Consider the following 21,706-nt stretch of genomic DNA (forward strand, 5'->3'; position numbering starts at 1 on the left):
ACAGTTCTCGGTTACTTTTACAAATAAAATATGTAACAAATATAATCCGTATTAAATGTGCATCTCAAATTTTATGAGAACATTTTTTGTATTAATTTATCGTTATATCGAACTGTATAAAATATGTTGAAGAAAATAAAAATGAAGTTATGCACTATTTTGTTATGTATCTAAATATATGGAAGAAGGATTGTACTAAGACTGCCTCTGATAAGCTCAGAGGAAGCATACGCTTCGGCACTAAGGCGTTTCCTTCACGGATAGTATTTGGTATTACCACAATGTTTATATGTCCATGTGGAATGGTTGTTAGGTAACCGCTGTGCACTAAATGAAATATGGAACTTGTTCTTAATTTTTACTAATCTGCTGCCATGCAAGGTTCGAATTCAATAGGACGGGACGCAACGCTCTTGGGATTTAGAGCTTCCATGCAGGCAACAGAAACAGGGCTATCAGAAAGAATTAATGGTGAAATGAGAACAACTTTCTCCGGAGATCATGTCACTGGAGGTCAGAAAAGAACAATTAGTGATATAGATCTAATGAGAGATTGTTCCGACAGTGAAGATTCCTTAGAACCCCCTAAAAAAACAACTCCTCCGAATGGGAAAAAAACAAAAGGGCGGGTAAAGATAAAGATGGAATTTATAGATAATAAACTTAGGAGATATACGACTTTCAGCAAGAGAAAAACTGGAATCATGAAGAAGGTTCGTTCATATATATTGTGCTTTATTTATACATTTATGTTGATAAGACTACTTCTGAATAAGAACGCTTACACACACCTCGTGCTACTTGCGAGAGGAGTGATTACGTACTGTGAGAAATGCGTGTGCATGCGCGCCCACATATCGTGGTGTTCCCAAATTATTTATGTTATTTGTACATACGCGTGAACTTAGCCGAAAAATTTAGTCGGCGTGTTCTTGAATTTTTTTTTTATTTTTCACTATGTCACAGGTAATGAATAACAGAAGCTAGTAGTTTTTACTGAAAATTGTACGACAGTATGTAATTATTTCCATTTGGTGTTCAATCTGGGTATGCATCCCCTTCCCCACGTTATTTCCTAAATTCTGGTATGAATTTTGTTTCGTCACATTAGTGAAAAAAATTGAATATGATTCTGTCTTCTTTCCAGAAGGTTTCTGAAACCGAATCGCTTATCATTCCTGAAATCAGCCTTTTGAGATCTGCATTGAAATTTGCTAGGATGACTTAGCTAATACAAGTTCACCCTGAAAGACGTGCGTAGCCTGAATACTTGTATTAGTTGACGTTTCTGACACGTGGCTGAACTGAAGTGTTTCTAAATATTGAGTTCAATCTTTGTTCACTGACTTGAATAAATTTTCAAGCTATGTATTCTCTGCTAAAGTTTTCACAGTTTTTATAAGATACGTGTACTGATTTACATACAAAAATTAGACGGAAATGTATGTTTTCAGTATAACAATTTTTTTCTATTGGGTTTCGGTTACTGGTCCCATGCATTAATTAAAGAAATGCAAAATAAATATGAAAATCCTGTTTTTGAATGCCTGTCTTTATGCAATTTTATTTATTGTCATAATTTTTTTATAAAATTTTACATAAATTTAAACCCTTTTACTTGGAATAAGGGGCTATGTGATTGTTCATTATTATGTTACTGAATTGGTAGACATACACAATTATATTATTTGCCATATGGTGCAAGGAAGCCTGACGCTTATGCTGCACCAGCCCCAAAAAAATTTCAGAATTACCCTGAGAGAGAGAGAGAGAGAGAGAGTCAGAAGTAGAATGATGATATCCAGGTGTGCCAAGCCCATACTCACCAGATGTTGAGCCCCTGGGGTTAACATGTGATAAATTAAATGTTTAGCATTGAGATGGTGGTGGTTCATTTCCAGACCTAAATACATTTAAATTGTATCATTTCGATAATAAATTACTTAATGATATAATAGTATAGTGTCTATAAATTCATTAACATAATATTAAACCTTTTCTTTAAGGAGTAGTCCAATTACTGTTAATAAAGTGCCAATTGTTATTTGTTAACTTGGTTTTTATACTTTTTTCCTATAGCTTTATAGATAATATACCTCATTCATTTCCAAACATAGTTATGCAAACTTACATGTATCACCTCACAAAGGAAAGTAAAAGGTAATGCTAATTGACAAAATCTTGTTTACTAATTTTTGGGGAGTCTATATTGAACTAAGGTAAAACTCCAGTTTACAGTACCCCTCTGGCCTTGGCCAACGACCAGTTTTTGCTTGAATCCCTCCCAAAGTCGCGTAAAAACATAACCTTTTTTCACTAAACACAAATGAAAGTCGATTAAAAACAGGACCCCTGTTATAATTTTTTCCCCCTTCTAATTACAACTATTTTTCTTAGTTCACGTCCTTCACGTGACTTTGTTTGTCACCTGGCGAAACACAAGGGGCACCATAACCTGGAGTATAGGCTGAATTAATTATTCACACAGTATTCAGTTATTATTTATCAGTCTTTACCTGGTATATATCAGCAATTTTAAACTTACAAAATCTCATACTCTTAATTGCTTGGGGGGGTTCGTTGTTTAAAGAAGTAATAACATACTGACACCTTGTGGATTCTGACAAAGAAGATAAAGTGAAGTGAAAGCAAAGCAATTAGCATAATACAATGTTAAATCAAGCATTTAACTTTATTGGCCTGATGTAGCCAAGGATTGGCTATCAGTTTAACAAGGGTTTGCTTCAGATAAGGGTCATCCCCAATTAAATTAGTATGTTAAATTTTATCAAACTTTTTTTTAAACAAGGGACTTAGTTAATACCCAAAAAAAAATTTAACATGTGGTTTGTGGACCCCTATCCAGCTCATCCCTGAAATATAGCTGTGTAATCAAACACGGAAGGACAGTTATATATGCATTTGAGTTGACTGTTGAATACAGTTAATGATTATATTTTAATCATTAACTGTATTCAGCTCACGTGACTGTTGAATACAGTTAATGATTATATTTTCGTTAAAATGATTAGGTATCAATTCCTTATAGAGTATCAGCAGATTAATTTGCTGATGCTCTATAAGCTTGTTTTCTTGCATAATTTGCTACTATTAATAATAACATGCAGTTTTGTATGCTTATTACTGTATACAAAGTTATACTTCACGGATGAGAAAAATTACAAAGAAAACTACTTACGTCACCTTAGAAAAAGTGCAGACATGATATAATATGTAAAGAGGCATATCTCTTGCACAGAACGAAAACACAGTTCACGTGACAGTTAATTGTGTAGTACAATTAACTGTCACGTGAACTGTGTTTTGATGCTTGGGGCTTAATAGCCACCCTATTAAGGATGGCTATCAAGCATCAAAACACATATTATATAATTATATTAAATTGCTCTAGAAGCATCCTATATTTGATCAGTAGTACAATTAACTGTCAACAAGCAATGGGATGGCTATATAATTTAAACTTATGGCCTCCTAGTTCCGGAATTGGAACAATGAAATTTTTCCTTCATTCATTTTCTACCTTCTCTCAGAGCCTTATGACCTCAGTCAGGTTCCATCTAAGTTGCCAGGTTGCCAACCTTTGTAGCCAACATATTTGAAGTCTTTCCTCATATGGGGCCCTTTTTGCAAATCTCACTGTGTTTTGCCTATCCTTGAACCCTTTCAAGAAGCTCAATGCCATTTTTAGGTGTGGTCCATACTTGGACACAGTGTGAAATGCAGTCTTACAATTGTCTTATATAGTGGGATTATGAATTTTCTATCTACAAGCATTTTACAATTCATTGATGAGACACTATTGGCCTTCCTTGCTGCCTGTGTACCTTGTTTGGAAAACTTCACATCTACCCTTATTGTAATACCCGAATGCCATTCTTCCACTGCTTTTTTAATTCAACCCTTATTTTGTGGTTGTTATTCCCCAGGTACAAGAGTCATTTTGCTGCTTTAAAACATAGCTGTCACTTTTCTCACCATCCTTGAAGCTTATCCAAGTCATGCTGAAGGATATTTCTTGGTGTTAATTATTACACAGTTTTCCAACATTTACATCATTTGCAAATTTTGGCATCATGCTTCCTATACTTTCATTAATGTCAATTTACAAAAACCAGAAAGAGCAGTTGTTCCAGAACTACTCTTTCTGGTTTTTTCTGGTTCATAGCCCTCTGCCCCCTGCCCTACAACAACTCTGTGACCCATCTACGAATTTTATTCATGATTTCAACATGTTCCATCTTATAAAGTAACCCCTTATGAGGGACTGAATCAAATGTTTTGCTAAAGTCCAAATAATGTCAAAATTATTTCCTGTATTCAGCTTGTGAGTGATTCAGTTAAAATAGCTAATGAGGTTAGTTTAACACGAGCTTTCCTTAACCCAGCAGTAGTGGAGTAGCACCACACACCGGGTGCCTCCCAAAATAACATTCCTGCATTAACTCAATGATTAAAATCCTGAAGTTTTTTTCTACTTCTTAAATATAGTCAGACTTTTACTGCAGAGTTTCTGAAATGATTTGTCTTAAGAACCTTCTATAGAAATTGGACGAGAACTTAGGTTCCCTGCCACTGTTTTTGCAACTATTTAGATTTTGCTTGAGGAATGGCATAGTGCCAGACAAATGCTAATGCTGTGTTTGTTTAACATTTCAGGTTATTTATTTTTTTCTTCCACTAAGTCAGTGGTGGTCAGTAGGTCAATTTCTTTTCCCACTAGGGTAAGTGGTTTCATCTTACCGTAGTTACCTTTGAAAGACATATTACTGTTTTAACAGCATAAGGACGGTAACACAAAATGCAGTATTCCCTCAAAATGGTCACTATTCTGCAGGTAGCAATTAATTAGTTTTGAATTTGAAATAAATTTTGAAATTTGCTTGAAAAGGGAAGTGACTAACAGTATTGAATATACATAATGATTTTTTAATAATATATACTAGGGGGCATTGCTCGCCAACCCCCATGCACCCTTTTCTACATAAAATGTAGAGGTATGATGGAGTAAGCCAAATCTTTTCTACATAAAAGACCTGTTGAAGCGCACTGATCGATGTCTAATCAGGAAATTAGCATTAGCATTAGCATTAGTAGAGGCATTTGATGCAAGAAAGCAAGCTTATGCAGCATCAGCCAAAAAAAAAAAGAAAAAAAAAAAAAAAAAAAAAAAAGTAACATAAATAAATAAAAATAACCACTTCCACTTCACCCCTCTGTTCGTTCGAAATACCTGTCCAGCTGAGCCTTAAACTTATTTAGGCTATCAACTTCCACGACAAGGGATGGAAGTCTGTTCCACCCACCAACCACCCGCTGGCTAAAGGCAAATTTCCGCACATCTATCCTACATCTGTCTTTCCTCAATTTGAATTCATGCCCTCTCAGGTGATTTTTCTGAGCTAGAGGAAGAATCCCATCAGCATTGAGCATGCTCAAACCATTCAAGGCTTTGTACACCTCTATCAGATCACCCCGCTGGTGCCTAGTTTCCAGACACTGTAATTTGCAAAACTTAAGCCTTTCTTCGTAAGAGAACCCCTTTGTCCCATTCACCAATCTAGTTGCCCTTCTCTGTACTCGTTCCAGCAGCTCTACATCCTTCCTGAAATGAGGCCTCCAGGCCTGTATACAGTACTCTAGGTGTGGCCTGACCATTGCCTTATACAAGGGAATAATCACCTCCTTATCCCTGCTAGAAAAATTTCTATATATCATTGACAATACACCATGAGCTACTCTTGCAGCTCGTCTGCACTGCTCAGAGAACTTCATATCTGCCTGCACCACCACCCCCAGGTCCCTTTCATTCTCTACCACTGTCAGTGTAGTACCACAGAGTTGATACGTTGCTCTGGGGTTGCTGTTTCCCATATGTAGTACTTTACATTTGTCAATGTTAAACTTCATTTGCCACCTCGAAGCCCATCTGCTCAACCTTTCCAAATCCTGTTGCAGCAGCATAGTGTCAGTAGTGTCCTTGACAACCCTGCCAACCTTTGTATCGTCTGCAAACTTGGACATTATGCCTGATATACCATCATCAATATCATTTATAAATACAGAAAACAATAAAGGCCCCAATACTGAACCCTGAGGGACTCCACTAATAACATTAGTCCACGATGAGCAGTGTCCATTGATTACCACTCTCTGTCTTCTCCCCCTCAACCACCCCTTTATCCATAGCAGCAACTTGCCTCCAATGCCACACTGCTCCAATTTGTGCAGCAGTCTTCCATGTGCAACAGTATCAAAAGCCTTTCTAAGATCCAAGTATATAATATCAAAGTTATTCCCTGCATCCAGTTCTTTTGTGACTGCATCATAGTATCCAATCAAATTGGTCAGGCAAGACTTCCCTTTAACAAAACCATGCTGTGTCCTAGCTATAACTGAAGTCTTGTCTAGATGATCCTGCAGTGCTTCTTTCACCAGTGCCTCCATTAATTTTCCGGGAACAGAAGTTAAACTCACAGGTCTATAATTACTTGTGTCAGCCTTTGATCCCCCTTTGTGAATTGGGGTCACATTTGCACATCTCCAGTCAATGGGTACCTCCCCTGAGTCCAAGGAAGCTCTCATAATTATGGCTAAGGGTTTGCTTACCTCCTTTGCTGCCTCCTTTAATATAACTATAAATGACCTATATACTTTACCTGTGCATTTGTAGTTACGTAATTGCCCCGCCAATTTGTACCATGTGACCCACATCCCCCTTCTCCCATTGGCTACCCCACCATGTGGCATGTTCAAGGTCAAATAAATATCACTGGCAACCCAAAGGTCATGGGTTCGAAGCCTGCCTCGGACTTGGATCAGAGTAGAAAATGCAAAAACCTTGGGAGGTGCAATATGGCCACAGAAGCCGATGCATCAACAACTAACAAAAAAAAAAAAAAAAAATAGTGCATGAGGAATATTCTTGCATCTGAAAGAGCAGGACTAAAATATTTACAAACTATACAAATATTTAAAATATTTACAAAATACTAAACTTTTTAAAATTTACAAGTATACAAACTATATGGGGATGATGGGTCCCTTCATCAGCTGACATTAATATACAAAAAACGTTACAATGGAACATCAAATGATGCCAGGCGTGATCATGTATTAGACAGTGAAGCATGTGCACGAGGTTGGTGAACCTTATGTAAGCAGTTTGCTTGCAATGCGCAAACATTGGCATGAGTCCCACCTATACACTCTACACTGTTAATAGCAAGTGTCTGATTCTGCCCAGTAACCCATTTGTGTTTCTTCCATTTAATTCACCAACCTCGTGCATGTGCATCACTGTCTAATACAATTGGCATCATTTGCTGTTCCATTGTAACATTTTTTTGTATATTAATGTCAGCTGATGAAGGGACCCATTGCCCTGATTTAGCATTGCATTAGTAGAGGCATACGATGCAAGAAAGCAAGCTTATGCAGCATCAGCCAAAAAAACCCCCACCCATTTCACCCCTCCATTTGTTCCAAATACCTGTCCAGCTCAGCCTTAAATTTATTTAGGTTATTGACTTCTACAACAAAAGATGGAAATCTGTTCCACCAATCAACCACCCACTGGCTAAAGGCAAACTTCTGCACATCTGTTCTACAACTGTCTTTCCCAAATTTCAAACTGAGCCCCCTGAGGTTCTTAATCTGAGAAAGAGGAAGGATCTCATAAGCATTCAGCTTGCTCAACGCATTCAAGGCCTGATCAGTCAGATCACCTCGCAGGTGCCTACTCTCCAGGCGCTTCAATTTGCAGATCTTAAGCCGTTCTTGGTAAGAGCACTCCTTTGTTTCCCTCACCAATCTTGCCCTTCTTTGTACTCGTTCTAGCAACTCTACATCCTTCCTAAAATGAGGCCTCCAGACCTGTACACAGTACTCTATATGTGGCCTGACCATTGCCTTATATAACGGGATAATCACCTCCCTGTCCCTGCTAGTAAAATTCCTGTATATCATTGACAAGACTCCATGACCTGCCTTGGCAGCACATCTGCACTGCTCAGCGAACTTCATATTTGACTGCACAATTACTCCCAGGTCTTTTTCACTTTCCACTTCCCTGAGTGTAATACCACATAGTTGGTACATTTCTCTTCGGTTATTGCTACCTAGTACTTTGCATTTGTCAATGTTAAACTTCAGTTGCCACTTCTCAGCCCATTTGCGCAACTTATCTAGATCCAGTTGGAATATTATACTGTCTTTACTAACCCTGCCAACCTTTGTATCATCTGCAAACTTGGACATTAAACCTGATATACCTTCATCAATGTCATTGATAAATTTACAAAACAGCAATGGGCCCAACACTGAACCCTGGGGAACTCCAGTAATAAAATTTGTCCACGAAGAGCAGTGTCCATTGATTACCACTCTCTGTTGTTTCCCACTCAACCATCCCTTTATTATTTTGTAGCAACTTACCGTTAATGCCATGCTTCTTCAATTTGTATAGCAGTCTTCCATGTGCAACAGTATCAAAAGTTTTCTTGAAATCCAAGTATATGAAATCAAAATTATTTTTGACATTCAGTTCCTTTGTGTCCACATCATAGTATCCAATAAAATTGGTCAGACAAGACCTCCTTTTAACAAACCCTTGCTGTGTCTTAACTATTACTGCAGCCTTGGCTAGATGATCCCCGTAATGCTTCTTTAACTAGTGACTCTATTATTTTCCCCGGAACACAAGTTAAACTAACAGGTCTATAGTTACTTGTGTCACCTTTTGAATCCCCTTTGTGAATTGGTGATACATTTGCACACCTCCAGTCCACACTTTTTTACATTTGCACATCTGCCTCTGTGTTGCCTGATGCACAGGAATGAGCTCTGCTGTTGAGCTGGCAGCTTAGAGCTTGATGAGCCCCTCATATTAATTTCTTCGAGGCATTTACCCTACACCACAAGCTCTCATAGATGCTCATCAGAATGCTGAGTTGGCACCTAATTTATTCACACTCTAGACACCTAGCACACACAAAGGTATCCTCCTTGGCTAGATCATGTCCTGTTTTAGAAATGTCTGTAAACATTTCACATTCAGCAAATCTTTTGAGATTGTGATGCATTGGAGAATAACCCCCTTCATTTCTCCCCTGAGTCAACACTCTCGCTAGACTGTGATCTTTGCTTCGCAGCTCTAGCCTGGGTCATGATTTCCGTTTAAATACAATTTAATTAACAATGAAATTTAATAAGATTAATAATATTTTTGATTAATTGATAATATTATAATAAGCTAACAGATTCCTAATACAGTGCTTCGTATTACATCATCTAGTTTTACTTTATACCTTATGCAATCAGTTCGAGATATATATACGTTATGACATTTCTTATCAACTACAATATGGCAGCTAGTTCAACAATATTGTCACTAACACTGGGAGTCGTAACTTCCAAACATCGCTGGTTAAATTCAAAATAAGCTAACAAATGCTACTAAACCTATTTAATATCTCTGTAAAACACAATGTACTATGTTAATTAATGAAGAATATGGAAAAATTAAAAATATTTATCCCTTTAAAGCAGCCAAAAATCCACTGACTGTTCTCTTCCGCAACCAGAGGGCCTTTTCTTGAACCCCCTTTGTGAATTGGTGATACATTTGCACACCTTCAGTTCATGGGGACCTTCCCTGAGTCCAAGGAAGCTCTTATAATTATAATTATGGCTAAGCATTTGCTTACTTATTTTGCTGCCTCCTTTAATTTAACTGGATAGATCCCATCCACCCCCAGGTGCCTTCCTTATGTTTAACTTCAACAATTTCTGCTCCACTTTGCTCACAGTTATTACAAATTCATTTAGCTCCCTGTTAGAGTTTGATAAACTTCTGGCATTCCCCTCATTGAATAACTCCTTGTGTGTGAATGTAGATGCAAAATACTCATTCAGTTTATCAGCTACCTGAGCATGATCTTCAATAGTCAACCCATCTATGTTAAGTGGTCCAATCTGATTTATCCCTTTCCTTCTAGAGTTTACATAAGTAAAGAACTCTTTGCATCCTTTGCCAAAGATTTCTCGTAATCTGCCTTCACCTGCCTAACCTCCTTTGTGACTTGATTACGGACTTGATTATATCTGCCATAGGCTTCTGTGTCACCTGATATTTATGCATACCATACATTTTTCTTCTCTGCCACGAGCCTCATTAATTCATCTGACATCTATTTAGGCCTGACCCTTGAACAGTATTTCTTAGTTGGAATGAAAAGCCTAGTAGCCTCCAAGATTAAGTCTCTGAAGGCTTCCCATTTAGAATTCAACGTTGGTAACATCATCAGTTGGTCACCTTTATGAAAGCAAAAGCTCTTCCCTTTAGCCTTGATGGTAGTTACATCTTTAAGTAATTTCCATATCAGTACATTGTGATCACTGTCACTCAGCGGTTCCTTTATCTGCAAATTGGTTGTTATTTGGTTTTTAGGATCATTAGCAACTAAGGCCATATTGCTCTGGGAAATGCAGTGGTCATTCCCTGACCTTTCTGCATCCTCCGTATTTGGTGGTGACAGGCTCGAACCCCAGTCTAATCAAGAAGCGTGTGCTACGCACTGCTGCTCCTTCCCACCTGGCTACGGAGGCACCTATCTGCAAATTCTTAATGCATGAATAATCACTACTGATAATCAGATCAAAAGTATTACTCCCTCTGGTTGCCTCTTGAACATGCTGCCTTTAGAAAACAGTCATCCAATAAATTGAAAAAAGTATTGCTAGTGTGCGAATGACCAATCCACAAGTTCCAGTTAATATCTGGAAAGTTAAAATGGTGATTTAAAGGTATTTGCCATTTTATTAGGACTACAAAAGGGTTACACTAAGTATTGTTGCTTTCTCTGTGAGTGGGATAGTCGTGCCAAGGATATGCACTAGAAGAGGAGTTGGCCTCAATGAAAATCATTAATACCTGGATTGAAGAATAGTATTTGAACCTGTGGTAATTCCAAATAAAGTTTTGCTTCCACCACTCCACATCAGACTGGGACTCATGAAAAATTTCGTGAAGGATTTGGAAGTGAACAGTCCTGCATTCACATACTTGCTATGGAAAATCCCAAGACTTAGTGCAGAGAAGATTAAGGAAGTGTTTTCATTGGTCCACAAATAAGGCAACTTTTAAAAGACAAGTTCGAATGTGCTCTTAGTGATAGTGAGAAATCGACGAGGAAAGTCTTTCGAAATGTTTCGATTGGTTTTCTATGAAATATTAAAGCCAGCAATTACAGGCAGCTTGTAGATCATCTCATTATTTCTTAGCAGGGCTTTGCCGTTGGCCATTTTAGCTCTGAACACCACTCTCTCTTGTATGGTCCTATCTTCTCTTTTCCCTTGGTGGTGGGGGAGGGAGACAGCCCCCGTCTCCTCCCCTCCCCACCATCCCCTCTTTTCACCTGGTGAGGCTAGGCCTGCTTCACTGATCATCTGGGGTTGCCTTCTCTATTATCTCCATACTTCTATCTTACCCTAACCTCCCACCCTCCACTCTACCTAACAGGCTAGTGTACACCCCACAAAGTAAAAATTTTAATAATGTCTAAATGAAATGCATTCATACAAACCCTTTTGACCTTTCATTCTTAGCGATCACCTCTCCGAGAGAAAGAGAGAGAGAGAGGCCCTAGCCACTGAAATCTCAGGAAAATAGGTGGCAGGGCCTGCCAGGGTAAATATAAAGCTAGTGGGTACCTGGCCTGTCTCTCTTGGACAAAGTGCAGAAACGGTGGGTCCCATGGGCTAAATGGCCAGAAGGACAGTGGTACACAACACTACATGTATACGTAGCCCATACCTTAACAGTGAACTGTGATACACAACAATGTACAAAATGCAGAAACGGGGGAAATCCCTGGTGCTGTTAGACACAAAAACACTTTACACTTTACTTACAAAAAACTGGGGTGCAACATGTTAATTGAATATGCATTTCTTGCACTCACACCTGGATTTCTTCTTGCCAAACTGTGGGTGCCGTCAGCGATGAACATGGTGAGTGCTTCCATCAAGACATCAGTGATAGAACAAAGATACAAAAGCAAATGGAGTGCTGTCGTGTTAGCTGATTATTGTTGGATGATGAAAAGGGATGCTCCTGAGGCTAAATACAAGCGAAAGGCAAAAAGGTCCAGTGTTTGGTACAGGTATGTTCGTAGCTACATCTTATTGCAATATAAATAAAATATACCTTGTATAAAGAGAAAAAACTACTTTTTTCAAAAACAAGAGCCAATCTGCCATTTTAAGCATTATTTCTGTGTTTAGCACACCAAAAACTATAAAGTAAACTTACTTTAATACTCATAGCAAGATATGACCAAAAATTTGTTGTTCAGTGTTATTGGAGGCGATGTAGAGGTAATGTGGAAAGTTTTTTTTTTTTTTTTTTTTTGCTTGTGCTTTATAAGCTTGTTTTCTTGTACTATATGCCACTGTTAATACTAATATTAACTTTTATGCACAAACATTTAATTTCTATACATCTGCTATTCATTCCTCCCATAAACTACATAGCAGTAAATATAATCATCCATTGCTTCAGCTAAAATATATGGTGTATGATAGCCTATGTATGAACAAAAATGAAATAATATCTGCTGGATTTACTAGTGTGATTTTAATGAAATTTGAGAAGATTCAACAAATTATTCTAAAAGAGCCAAATATAAAATTTCATGAAAATCTATCCACTGAGAGTCAAGTTATTACATGCATGTGAGCAGATGGACAATGAACATAATAAGCATTTAGCATTAGCCTTAGTAGAGGCATATGATGCAAGAAAGTAAGCTTATACAGCATTTTCTATATATATGAGAGCAGTGATAGCAGCCTATTGTTGGTGTTTAAAAAAGCATTGATGTGATGAACATAAAATAGTGCACTTTATTTTAATGAAATTTGAGAACACTCAACAAATTGTTCTAAAAGAGCCAAATATAAAATAGAGTAAATAAGCATAATTGTGCTTTTATTCAGCCTGGTGCTTAATAAAGGCAAAATTAGGTTCTGTGATGAACAGTGTTATTTGTATTAGAATAAAGAGAACTTAGCAGTTACAATACAGGATAGTATAATAAAAGTTATGAAAAATATATGACAAGTTTAGACAGGCTGCCAGGACAGTTCTTGGGGGTTTTATCAATGATATAAAGTAACTTTGCTAGCATTGATAAGGAGGTGATTATCTCATTGTACTGGCCAGTAGTTAGGCTGCATCTTGAATATTGCATACAAGTCTGGGGGCTTCATTTTAGGAAGGATATAGATCTGCTGGAACTGGTACATAGAAGGATAGTGATATTAGTGAAGGGAACAAAAGGGTGCTCTTACTAAGAAAGGCTTCAGTTCTGCAAATCACAGTGCCTGGAGACTAGGCACCTGTGAGCAGATCTGATTGAGGTGTTTAATGCTTTGAATGGATTGAGTAAGCTAAATTGGATGGTTGCAAGATTGGTGTTTAGAAATTTGCTTTTAGCCAGCATTTGGGTAGAAGTAACCCCAGAGGAACTGCGTGGTACTACACTTAGGGTGGTAGTTGATTGTTGGAACAAATTTCCATCTGGTGTTGTAGAGGTGGGTAGTTTGAATAAATCCAAGGAGGAACCAGACAAACTTAGAGGGAATGGGCAGGTGATATGGGAAGTGTTGGGGTTTTTTCTTTTTCTTTGAGATGTTGTATAAGCTTGCTTTCTTGCATTGTTTGCCACTATTAATACTAAATACAGGAAGTATAGGTAGTGGCAAATGCATATTTGAGATGTTTCTTATAGCACTATTAGATAATGATGAATATCCTAGGTGTATACCCAAGATTCCCAAAAAATTTTTATACTTTGCACATAACTTTAAAATATTTCATAAATTTCATCTCCCTTCCAGAGCAGAAAGAAATAAACATATTTGATATAAAATTTAGCTATGAGTATACATATTTTTATAAATTAATATATGCTTCAATACATTTAATCTCAGAGATTGAAATAAAATATGTTTCATGCCTGGATTAGTGGGATGAATGCAGCTGCCTCTTGAAACTTAACTTATCATACTGAGATTGGAGTTTTGAAATGTCCACTCTAAGGTCAAAGAACTCAGAATTTGAATTTATAGTAATGTGTGATAACTAAACTAGTCAACCAAGCAAAGGATTTAAAAAAAAAAAAAAATTGTCAATATGTGATTAAAATTAGTGACACACACACACTTTATACCAGAGGTTCCTCACACTTTAGGAACCTCTGGTATAAAGGAATGCAGGGCATCTGGTTATTGATTGTTCTGAAAATGGCCAGTCTTTCTGATTTCTGGATAGTATCATCATCCTTGTATCTGTTGTAGGCTGCTATCACTCATAAAGCAACTTGTTGGAGTGGATGACATCACTTTCTGTTTGAATATGGGTTGCTTTTATTTTCCTGATGGGATGATGCATTATTGTTGTTTGTGAAGAAAGCTATTCATTTAAGAGTGTACCACAGTTCTTCCCCTGGTTCTTTTCAGATTAGTTGGTAGTTCAAACTACTATGTTCAGGCAAAAATGTATGAAGTTACACACAGAGAAATTAATTTGACTAACTGATCATTGTCACTGATCATCTTCAGCATCATAAAAGGTATACAAAGAAATTTTTTTTTTTTTTAAATTAGGCATAATTGTTGATAAAATATGAGATATAGGACTTTGGCCTAGATCTCATAATTTATACTAAACAATCATAGGAAGTTGTTGCCTTGATTTGTATAAAGAGAATGTTCATCTGTTCTAATGTTCACCTTTTTTTTAAATTTTTTATTTTGTCATCATTTTAGGTTCTGAAAAATGTTTATGCATGGGTACTGCACTACCCAGGTAGTATGCATGCATCGTTTAATTATATTTCATAATGTGAATACTTTCACAGTGAGTTGGCAAGGTATTGCACTGCTTTGAATAAGTAATGCTTCACCAGTGGAGAAGACTAATGTTACTTATTCTCGACAGATACCACCACCCAGGCCAGAGGCAGACTAAGGTATTTTCGCGCCCCAGGCAGAAAGATTTTTCAGCACCCCCTTTACTAAGGATATATATATTTCTTGACTCATTGTTCTTCTGTTTTTGGTGCCCCTTAAAGAATGGCACCCGGGGCAAGGGCTCTACTGTCCCATGCCTTATTCTGACACTGATCCAGATGGCACTGTTTCGAAGCTTTTTGGCTTACTCATTGGTCGGTGGGCAGGTACCCTGTTGTTGCAATAGTGATAACACAGTTATGAAGTATAACTCCATAATATGAGGTGCCTCCATAGCCAGGCGGGTAGGAGTAGCAGTGCATAGCACATGCTTCTTGAGTAGACCGGGGTTCGAGCCCATGACCACCAAATACATGGAAAGGTCAGGGAATGACCACTGCATATCCCCGGAGCAATATGGCCTTAGTTGCTAATGCTCCTAAAAGCCAAATAACAAACAAACAAACCATAATATGAGAGGTGCTTGATTGCATGCATGGTTTAAACCAAAAAATATTTTTTGACATAATCAGGCTCAGTGTCGAAGTTTGCAGATGATACAAAGGCTGGCAGGGTTGTTAATCACAGTAATGGCAGTTTGCTACTGCAACAGGATACAGAAAATTTAGGCAGATGGGCTGAGAAGTGGCAACTGAAGTTTAACATTAACAGATGCCAAGTATTACATTTGGGTAGAAGTAACCCCAGAGGAATGTACCAACTGCATGGTACTACACTTAGGGTGGTAGAAAATGAAAAAGACCTGGGAGTGATTGTGCAGTCAGATATGAAGTTTTCTGAGCAGACAGGCTGCCAGAGGTCATGGGGTATTGGAAATTTTGCTAGCAGGGAAAAGGATGTGATTATATATAATCACATGTATAAGGCAATGGTCAGGCCACGCCTTGAGTACTGCATATAGGTCTGGAGGCCTCATTTTAGCATTAGCATTAGTAGAGGCATATGATGCAAGAAAGCAAGCTTATGCAGCATCAGCCAAAAAAAAAATAAAAACCACTCTCATTTCACCCCTCTGTTCATTCAAAATACCTGTCTAGCTGAACTTTAAATTTATTTAGGCTATCAACTTCCACAACAAGGGATGGAAGTCTGTTCCACCAACCAACTACCGTTTTTTTTTTTTTTTTTTTATGTGAACCCCAAACACGAGAGGTATTAGCCGTGCTTGGGTTAGAGGTTGAGAAGACGAAAGAAGATATTTGTTGACATTGGACTTGAACTTCTGTAGATTGTAATTTTCAGGAAATACGTATGAAGGAAGGTTGTTCCAGAAAACGGCAGTTGAATGAATAAATGAGGAAGATGAAAAGTTGGTTCTGTGGGTTTGAAGTTGGACAGTAAATGGATGTTGGCTGGTGGAGGCACATGTTTGGACTGTTTTGAAAGAGAGAGAGAGAGAGAGAGAGAGAGAGCGGAAATTATAGAAGCCAATTCAGAAGAACAGGCCCCATGGAAGTATCTGTAGAAGAGGCATGCAGCAGAAACAGGACGTCTATGAGAAAGCGAGTGGAGAGACTCTGTTAGAGATGAATCATTAATTAACCTAACTGCCCTCTTCTGAATGGAATCAAGAAGCCTGAGAGAGGTTTTGGGGGCACCACCCCAAATGTGGGAACAATATTCCACGGCAGGGCGGATTTGCGATTTATACAGAGTGAGCAGCAGTTTGGAAGAAAAGTAACGCCGAGAGCGAAAGAGAAAACCAAGTTTTTTAGATGCAGAGGAAGCAGTATTTGTAATGTGCTTGTGCAAAGAGAGATTAGAAGTCAGGGTAACACCCAAAAGAGATATATCATTTTGCCTAGAAATCGGAGTGTCACTAAAGATAAGTATAGGAGCAGAAGAATCCTTTTTGCGAGATATAAGACAAGACTGAGTTTTAGAAGGGTTGAAATCAACTAAGTTGTCGTTGCCCCACTGGAGAATTACCTGAAGATCGGCATTTAAGGAATTGGTAGCAGATTTTCGAGAAGTTGAAGCTGATTGAGCAGGACAAGGTTTCTCAAAATGGAAAGTGGAATGCAATGTGCTATCATCGGCAAAACTATGGATAGGATTTCCAGTCAATGGAAGAAGGTTATTAATATACAAGAGGAAAAGAGTGGGGGAAAGAACTGAACCTTGGGGGACACCGGCATTAGTGGAGAAGTTAGAAGACAGAGAGCCATCTACCATCACCCTCAGCTGACCGGGCTAGCCGAGTGGGTAAAGTACCTGCCCGGCAACCCAAAGGTCGCGGGTTCGATTCCCGCCTCGGGCTTGGATCAAAGTACTGCAAAAACCTTGGGAGGTGCAATATGGCCACAGAAGCCGATGCGCCAACAACTACCAAATCACAAATCACCATCACCCTCAGTGAGCGATCAGAGAGAAAACTGGATAACCAATTACTAAAAACAGTTGGCAAACCATAAGATGGAAGCTTGTTTAGAAGACCTTTATGCCAAACACGATCAAAAGCCTTTGAGATGTCAAGAGCAACTACTTGTGTTTCACCGAACCTTTCCATTGAATTAGTCCTTTAATGGGTAACATAAGCCAGAATATCACCAGTGGATCGACACTGACGGAATCCATACTGGTGATCATTGATCAGACAGAAGGTTTCTAGGTAGTTTAAGAGTTGGCGGTTAATTGATTTCTCCATTACTTTAGAAAGAGTAGAAGTAATTGCAATGGGATGATAATTGGATGGAAGGGATTTGTCACCCTTTTTAGGAACTGGCTGGATATGAGCAAATTTCCAAGCAGAAGGAAAAACACGTTTGGAATAAGAAAGTGAAAAAAGGCCGCAAAGAATAGGAGTAAGTTCAGGAGCACAGGTTTTGAGAACAAGTGGAGAAATACCATCAGGACCTGGAGCTTTCTTAGCATTGAGATTCATCAAAATCCTTCTGATATCCTTTTCATGGAGGACCACTGGAGGCATTGAATGGAGCGTGTTGGGAATGAGGGGAGGTGTTTTGCCAAGATCATTAATACATGAGCTGGAAGAAAAATGGGATGCTAGAAGGTCAGCTTTATCCTTTATCCTTGGCTGAAGGGACAACAGAACCATCTGGTTTGGACAGATGTGGGAGCAGAGATGGGCAAAAGTTGCGGCCAATAGCTTGGGCAAGAGACCAGAATGCTCGGCTACCATTAGACAAGAAGCAAGTTTTCTACTCTTAGCCTGTTCAAACTCTAGTTTGGACTGATTAATAACTGCTTTACAATTGTTGCGAGCTTTGGTGTAGGCAGAAAATGAAACAGAAGAATTAGAAACAAGCCAATTACGATATGCAACATTCTTCTCTTGAACAGCCTTAGCACATTTATTGGAAAACCAAGGTTTAGATAAAGGATGAGATTTTAAAGTGGAGTGTGGGATAAAGGATTCCATTCCTGCAAGAATAATTTCACTGACACAATCTGAGCAAATGTTGACATCAGAAGTTTTGAAACAGTAATCCGACCAAGGAAAAGAAGAAAAGAAGTCTCGCAGGTCATCCCATTTTGCATTCTTGTAATGCCAAACAACACGAGGTTGGGAATAGCCATGAGATAAAGGTTCCATTGGAGAAGAGAAAACACCAAGTTGTGATCTGAAGTGACTAAAGGACCTCTCACTTCGACCGTCTACTTAGAAGGGTTGTTTTTGAGAAAAAGATCAAGCGTATTGGCTGTATGATTAGGATTGTCTGTTATTCTTGTAGGTAAATGAACAGTATGTGCTAGGTCATTAGTAATTGCAAAAGCCTCAGCATCTCGACCTGCTGGGTCGGTGTGACTAGAAAACGGAAGCCATCTGGAGTTGTGAACATTAAAATCACCAAGGAAAATTACCTCACTGTTAGGAAAGTTGGACTGGAGAAAGTCAAGTTGCAAAGAGAGGAAGTCAAAGAGCTCCAAGTGATTAGTGGAGTTGGGAGAACGGTAGAGACAACAGATGAATTTGACACAATGAGGTAGAGAGATTTTAAGCCAGAGAAGATCAAAGAGAGGAGATTCCAAATTGCCAAGTCTCTGACAGAGAATATCAGAAAGGACATATGCACACTGTTATTCCCTGCATCCAGTTCTTTTGTGACTGCATCATAGTATCCAATCAAATTGGTCAGGCAAGACTTTCCCTTAACAATACAGCGAATAATTTGGGCATCTGAGATTAGCAGTAGTTGAATCAACCGAGATTCTGTCAGAAAAAGTACATGGGGTTTGGCAGACTGCAACCTGCTAGCTAAAGGCAAATTTCCGCACATCTATCCTACCTCTGTCTTTTCTCAATTTGAATTTATGCCCTCTCAGGTGATTATTCTGAGCAAGAGGAGGAATCCCATCGGCATTGAGCATGCTCAAACCATTCAAGGCTTTATACACCTCTGTCAGATCATCTCGCCGGTGCCTAGTCTCCAGACACTGTAATTTGCAAAACTTAAGCCTTTCTTCGTAAGAGCAACCCTTTGTTCCATTCACTAATCTGGTTGCCCTTCTCTGTACTCGTTCCATCAGCTCTACATCCTTCTTGAAATGAGGCCTCCAGACCTGTATACAGTACTCAAGGTGTGACCTGACCATTGCCTTATACAAGGGAATAATCACCTCCTTATCTCTGCTAGAAAAAATCCTGTATATCATTGACAAGACACCATGAGCTACTCTTGCAGACCATCACACTGCCCAGAGAACTTCATATCTGCCTGCACAATTATCCCCAGGTCCTTTTCATTCTCTACTACTGTCAGTGTAGTACCACAGAGTTGAAACGTTACTCTGGGGTTACTGCTTCCCATATGTAGTACTTTACATTTGTCAATGTTAAACTTCATTTGCCACCTCTCAGCCCATCTGCTCAACCTTTTCAGATCCTGTTGCAGCAGTATAGCATCAGTAGTGTCCTTAACAACCCTGCCTACCTTTGTATTGTTTACAAACTTGGACATTAAGTTTGATATACCATCATCAATATCATTTATAAATACAGAAAACAACAATGGACCCAACACTGAACCCTGAGGAACTCCACTCATAACATTAGTCCACGACGAGCAGTGTCCATTGATTACCACTCTCTGTCTTCTCCCCCTCAACCATCCCTTTATCCATAGCAGCAATTTTCCTCAAATGCCACACTGCTCCAATTTGTTCAGCAGTCTTCCATGTACAACAGTATCAAAAGCCTTTCTAAGATAGTAGTAGTAGTGGCATGTGATGCAAGAAAGCAAATGTATGAGCTTATGCAGCATCAGCCAAAAGAAAAAAAAAAAAAAAAAAAAATCACACCATTCCCTCCAAAATGCCTGTCCAGTTCCTCCTTAAATTTATTCAACCTGTCAACTTCCACAACGGCAGATGGAAGTTTGTTCAAGCAATTAACCACCCGCTGGCTAAAGGAAAATTTCCGCACATCTATTCTTCATCTGTCTTTTCTTAATTTGAATTTATGCCCCCTTAGATTCGTAATCTGAACAAGTGGAAGGATCCCATCAGAATTCAGCATGCTCAACCCATTCAAGGCCTTATATACCTCAATCAGATCACTGCGCAGGTGCCTAGTCTCCAGCCACTGCAATTTGCAGAACTTAAGCCTCTCTTGGTAAGAGGATCCCTTCATGCCCCTCACCAATCTTGTTGCCCTTCTCTGTACACGCTGAAGTAAATCTACATCCTTCCTAAAATGAGGCCTCCAGACCTGTACGCAGTACTCAAGCCGTGGCCTGACCATTGCCTTATACAGAAGGATAATCACCTCCTTTTCCCTGCTAGCAAAATTCCTATATATCATTGACAAAACCCCATGACCTGCCCTGGCAGCCTGTCTGCATTGCTCAGAAAACTTCATATCTGCCTGCACAATTACTCCCAGGTCTTTTTCATTTTCTACCACCTTAAGTGTAGTACCACACAGTTGGTACGTTTCTCTGGTAAGATCCAAATATACAGGGTGTTTCAGTTAAACGTTTCAGAACTTCTAAGAGGGGTAGGGTATATCCTGACAACTCGAAATCATATAGCAATGTGGGGTCGGAAATGCTTTCCTGAAGCGGTGTTGTACACAGAAGCACCATAAAAAGAAAAGAGACCGTAAGTGAGAAATCGTTTTAATAATACATGAAAAGAAGCAAAAGGTACATGGATTAAAGTAAGTGTTCGAAGTTTCTTCAACCTCGTATTGCTTTCGCAGAGTGGTACCTTGGAAAATGTGCTACAAATCCCCTTTTTCCTGCTGAAGTGTTGTTTTCCGATGAGGCATCCTTCACAAGGGAAGGAATTTTCAACACGCATAACGACCATATCTGGGCGGTCGAGAACCCGCATGCAATACGACGTCGTGCAGCACAGATTCGATTTTCGGTCAATGTATGGGCCGGTATTATGGGAGATCACCTCATCGGACCTTACCTGTTACCGTGTTGTCTAACCGGACCTATCTACTTGATCTTTCTGCAGCAAGTATTGCCACAACTTTTGAGAGATGAACAGATTTCTGCATCGACGCAACAGACAATGTGGTTCCAACATGATGGAGCCCCTGCCCATTATAGCGGAGATGTTCGTAACTACCTGGATGTCACATTTGGTCAACAGTGGATCGGACGTGGTGGTCCCGTGCGTTGGCCTGCTCGGTCACCCGACCTATCATGTCTTGATTTTTATTTCTGAGGTCATATGA

General features: G+C 38.9%; 1 protein-coding gene across 2 annotated transcripts in view; it reads left to right on the forward strand.

Annotated features, from left to right (window-relative positions):
- The first annotated feature begins 215 nt into the window (after window positions 1-215).
- The window catches only part of LOC150076860 (serum response factor-like), an 82,782-nt gene continuing 61,291 nt past the window's right edge, over window positions 216-21,706 (forward strand). For both annotated transcript variants that reach the window (XM_090386995.1, XM_090386996.1), the window contains exon 1: window positions 216-713. In XM_090386995.1, coding sequence (XP_090243121.1) covers window positions 375-713 — 339 coding nt within the window. In that variant the 5' untranslated portion in view covers window positions 216-374. The remainder of the gene's footprint in view (window positions 714-21,706) is intronic.

Source organism: Mastigoproctus giganteus, chromosome 12 (genome assembly GCF_048544385.1).
Source record: "Mastigoproctus giganteus isolate SK-2022 chromosome 12, ASM4854438v1, whole genome shotgun sequence".
In the NCBI taxonomy this organism is placed as follows: domain Eukaryota; kingdom Metazoa; phylum Arthropoda; class Arachnida; order Uropygi; family Thelyphonidae; genus Mastigoproctus; species Mastigoproctus giganteus.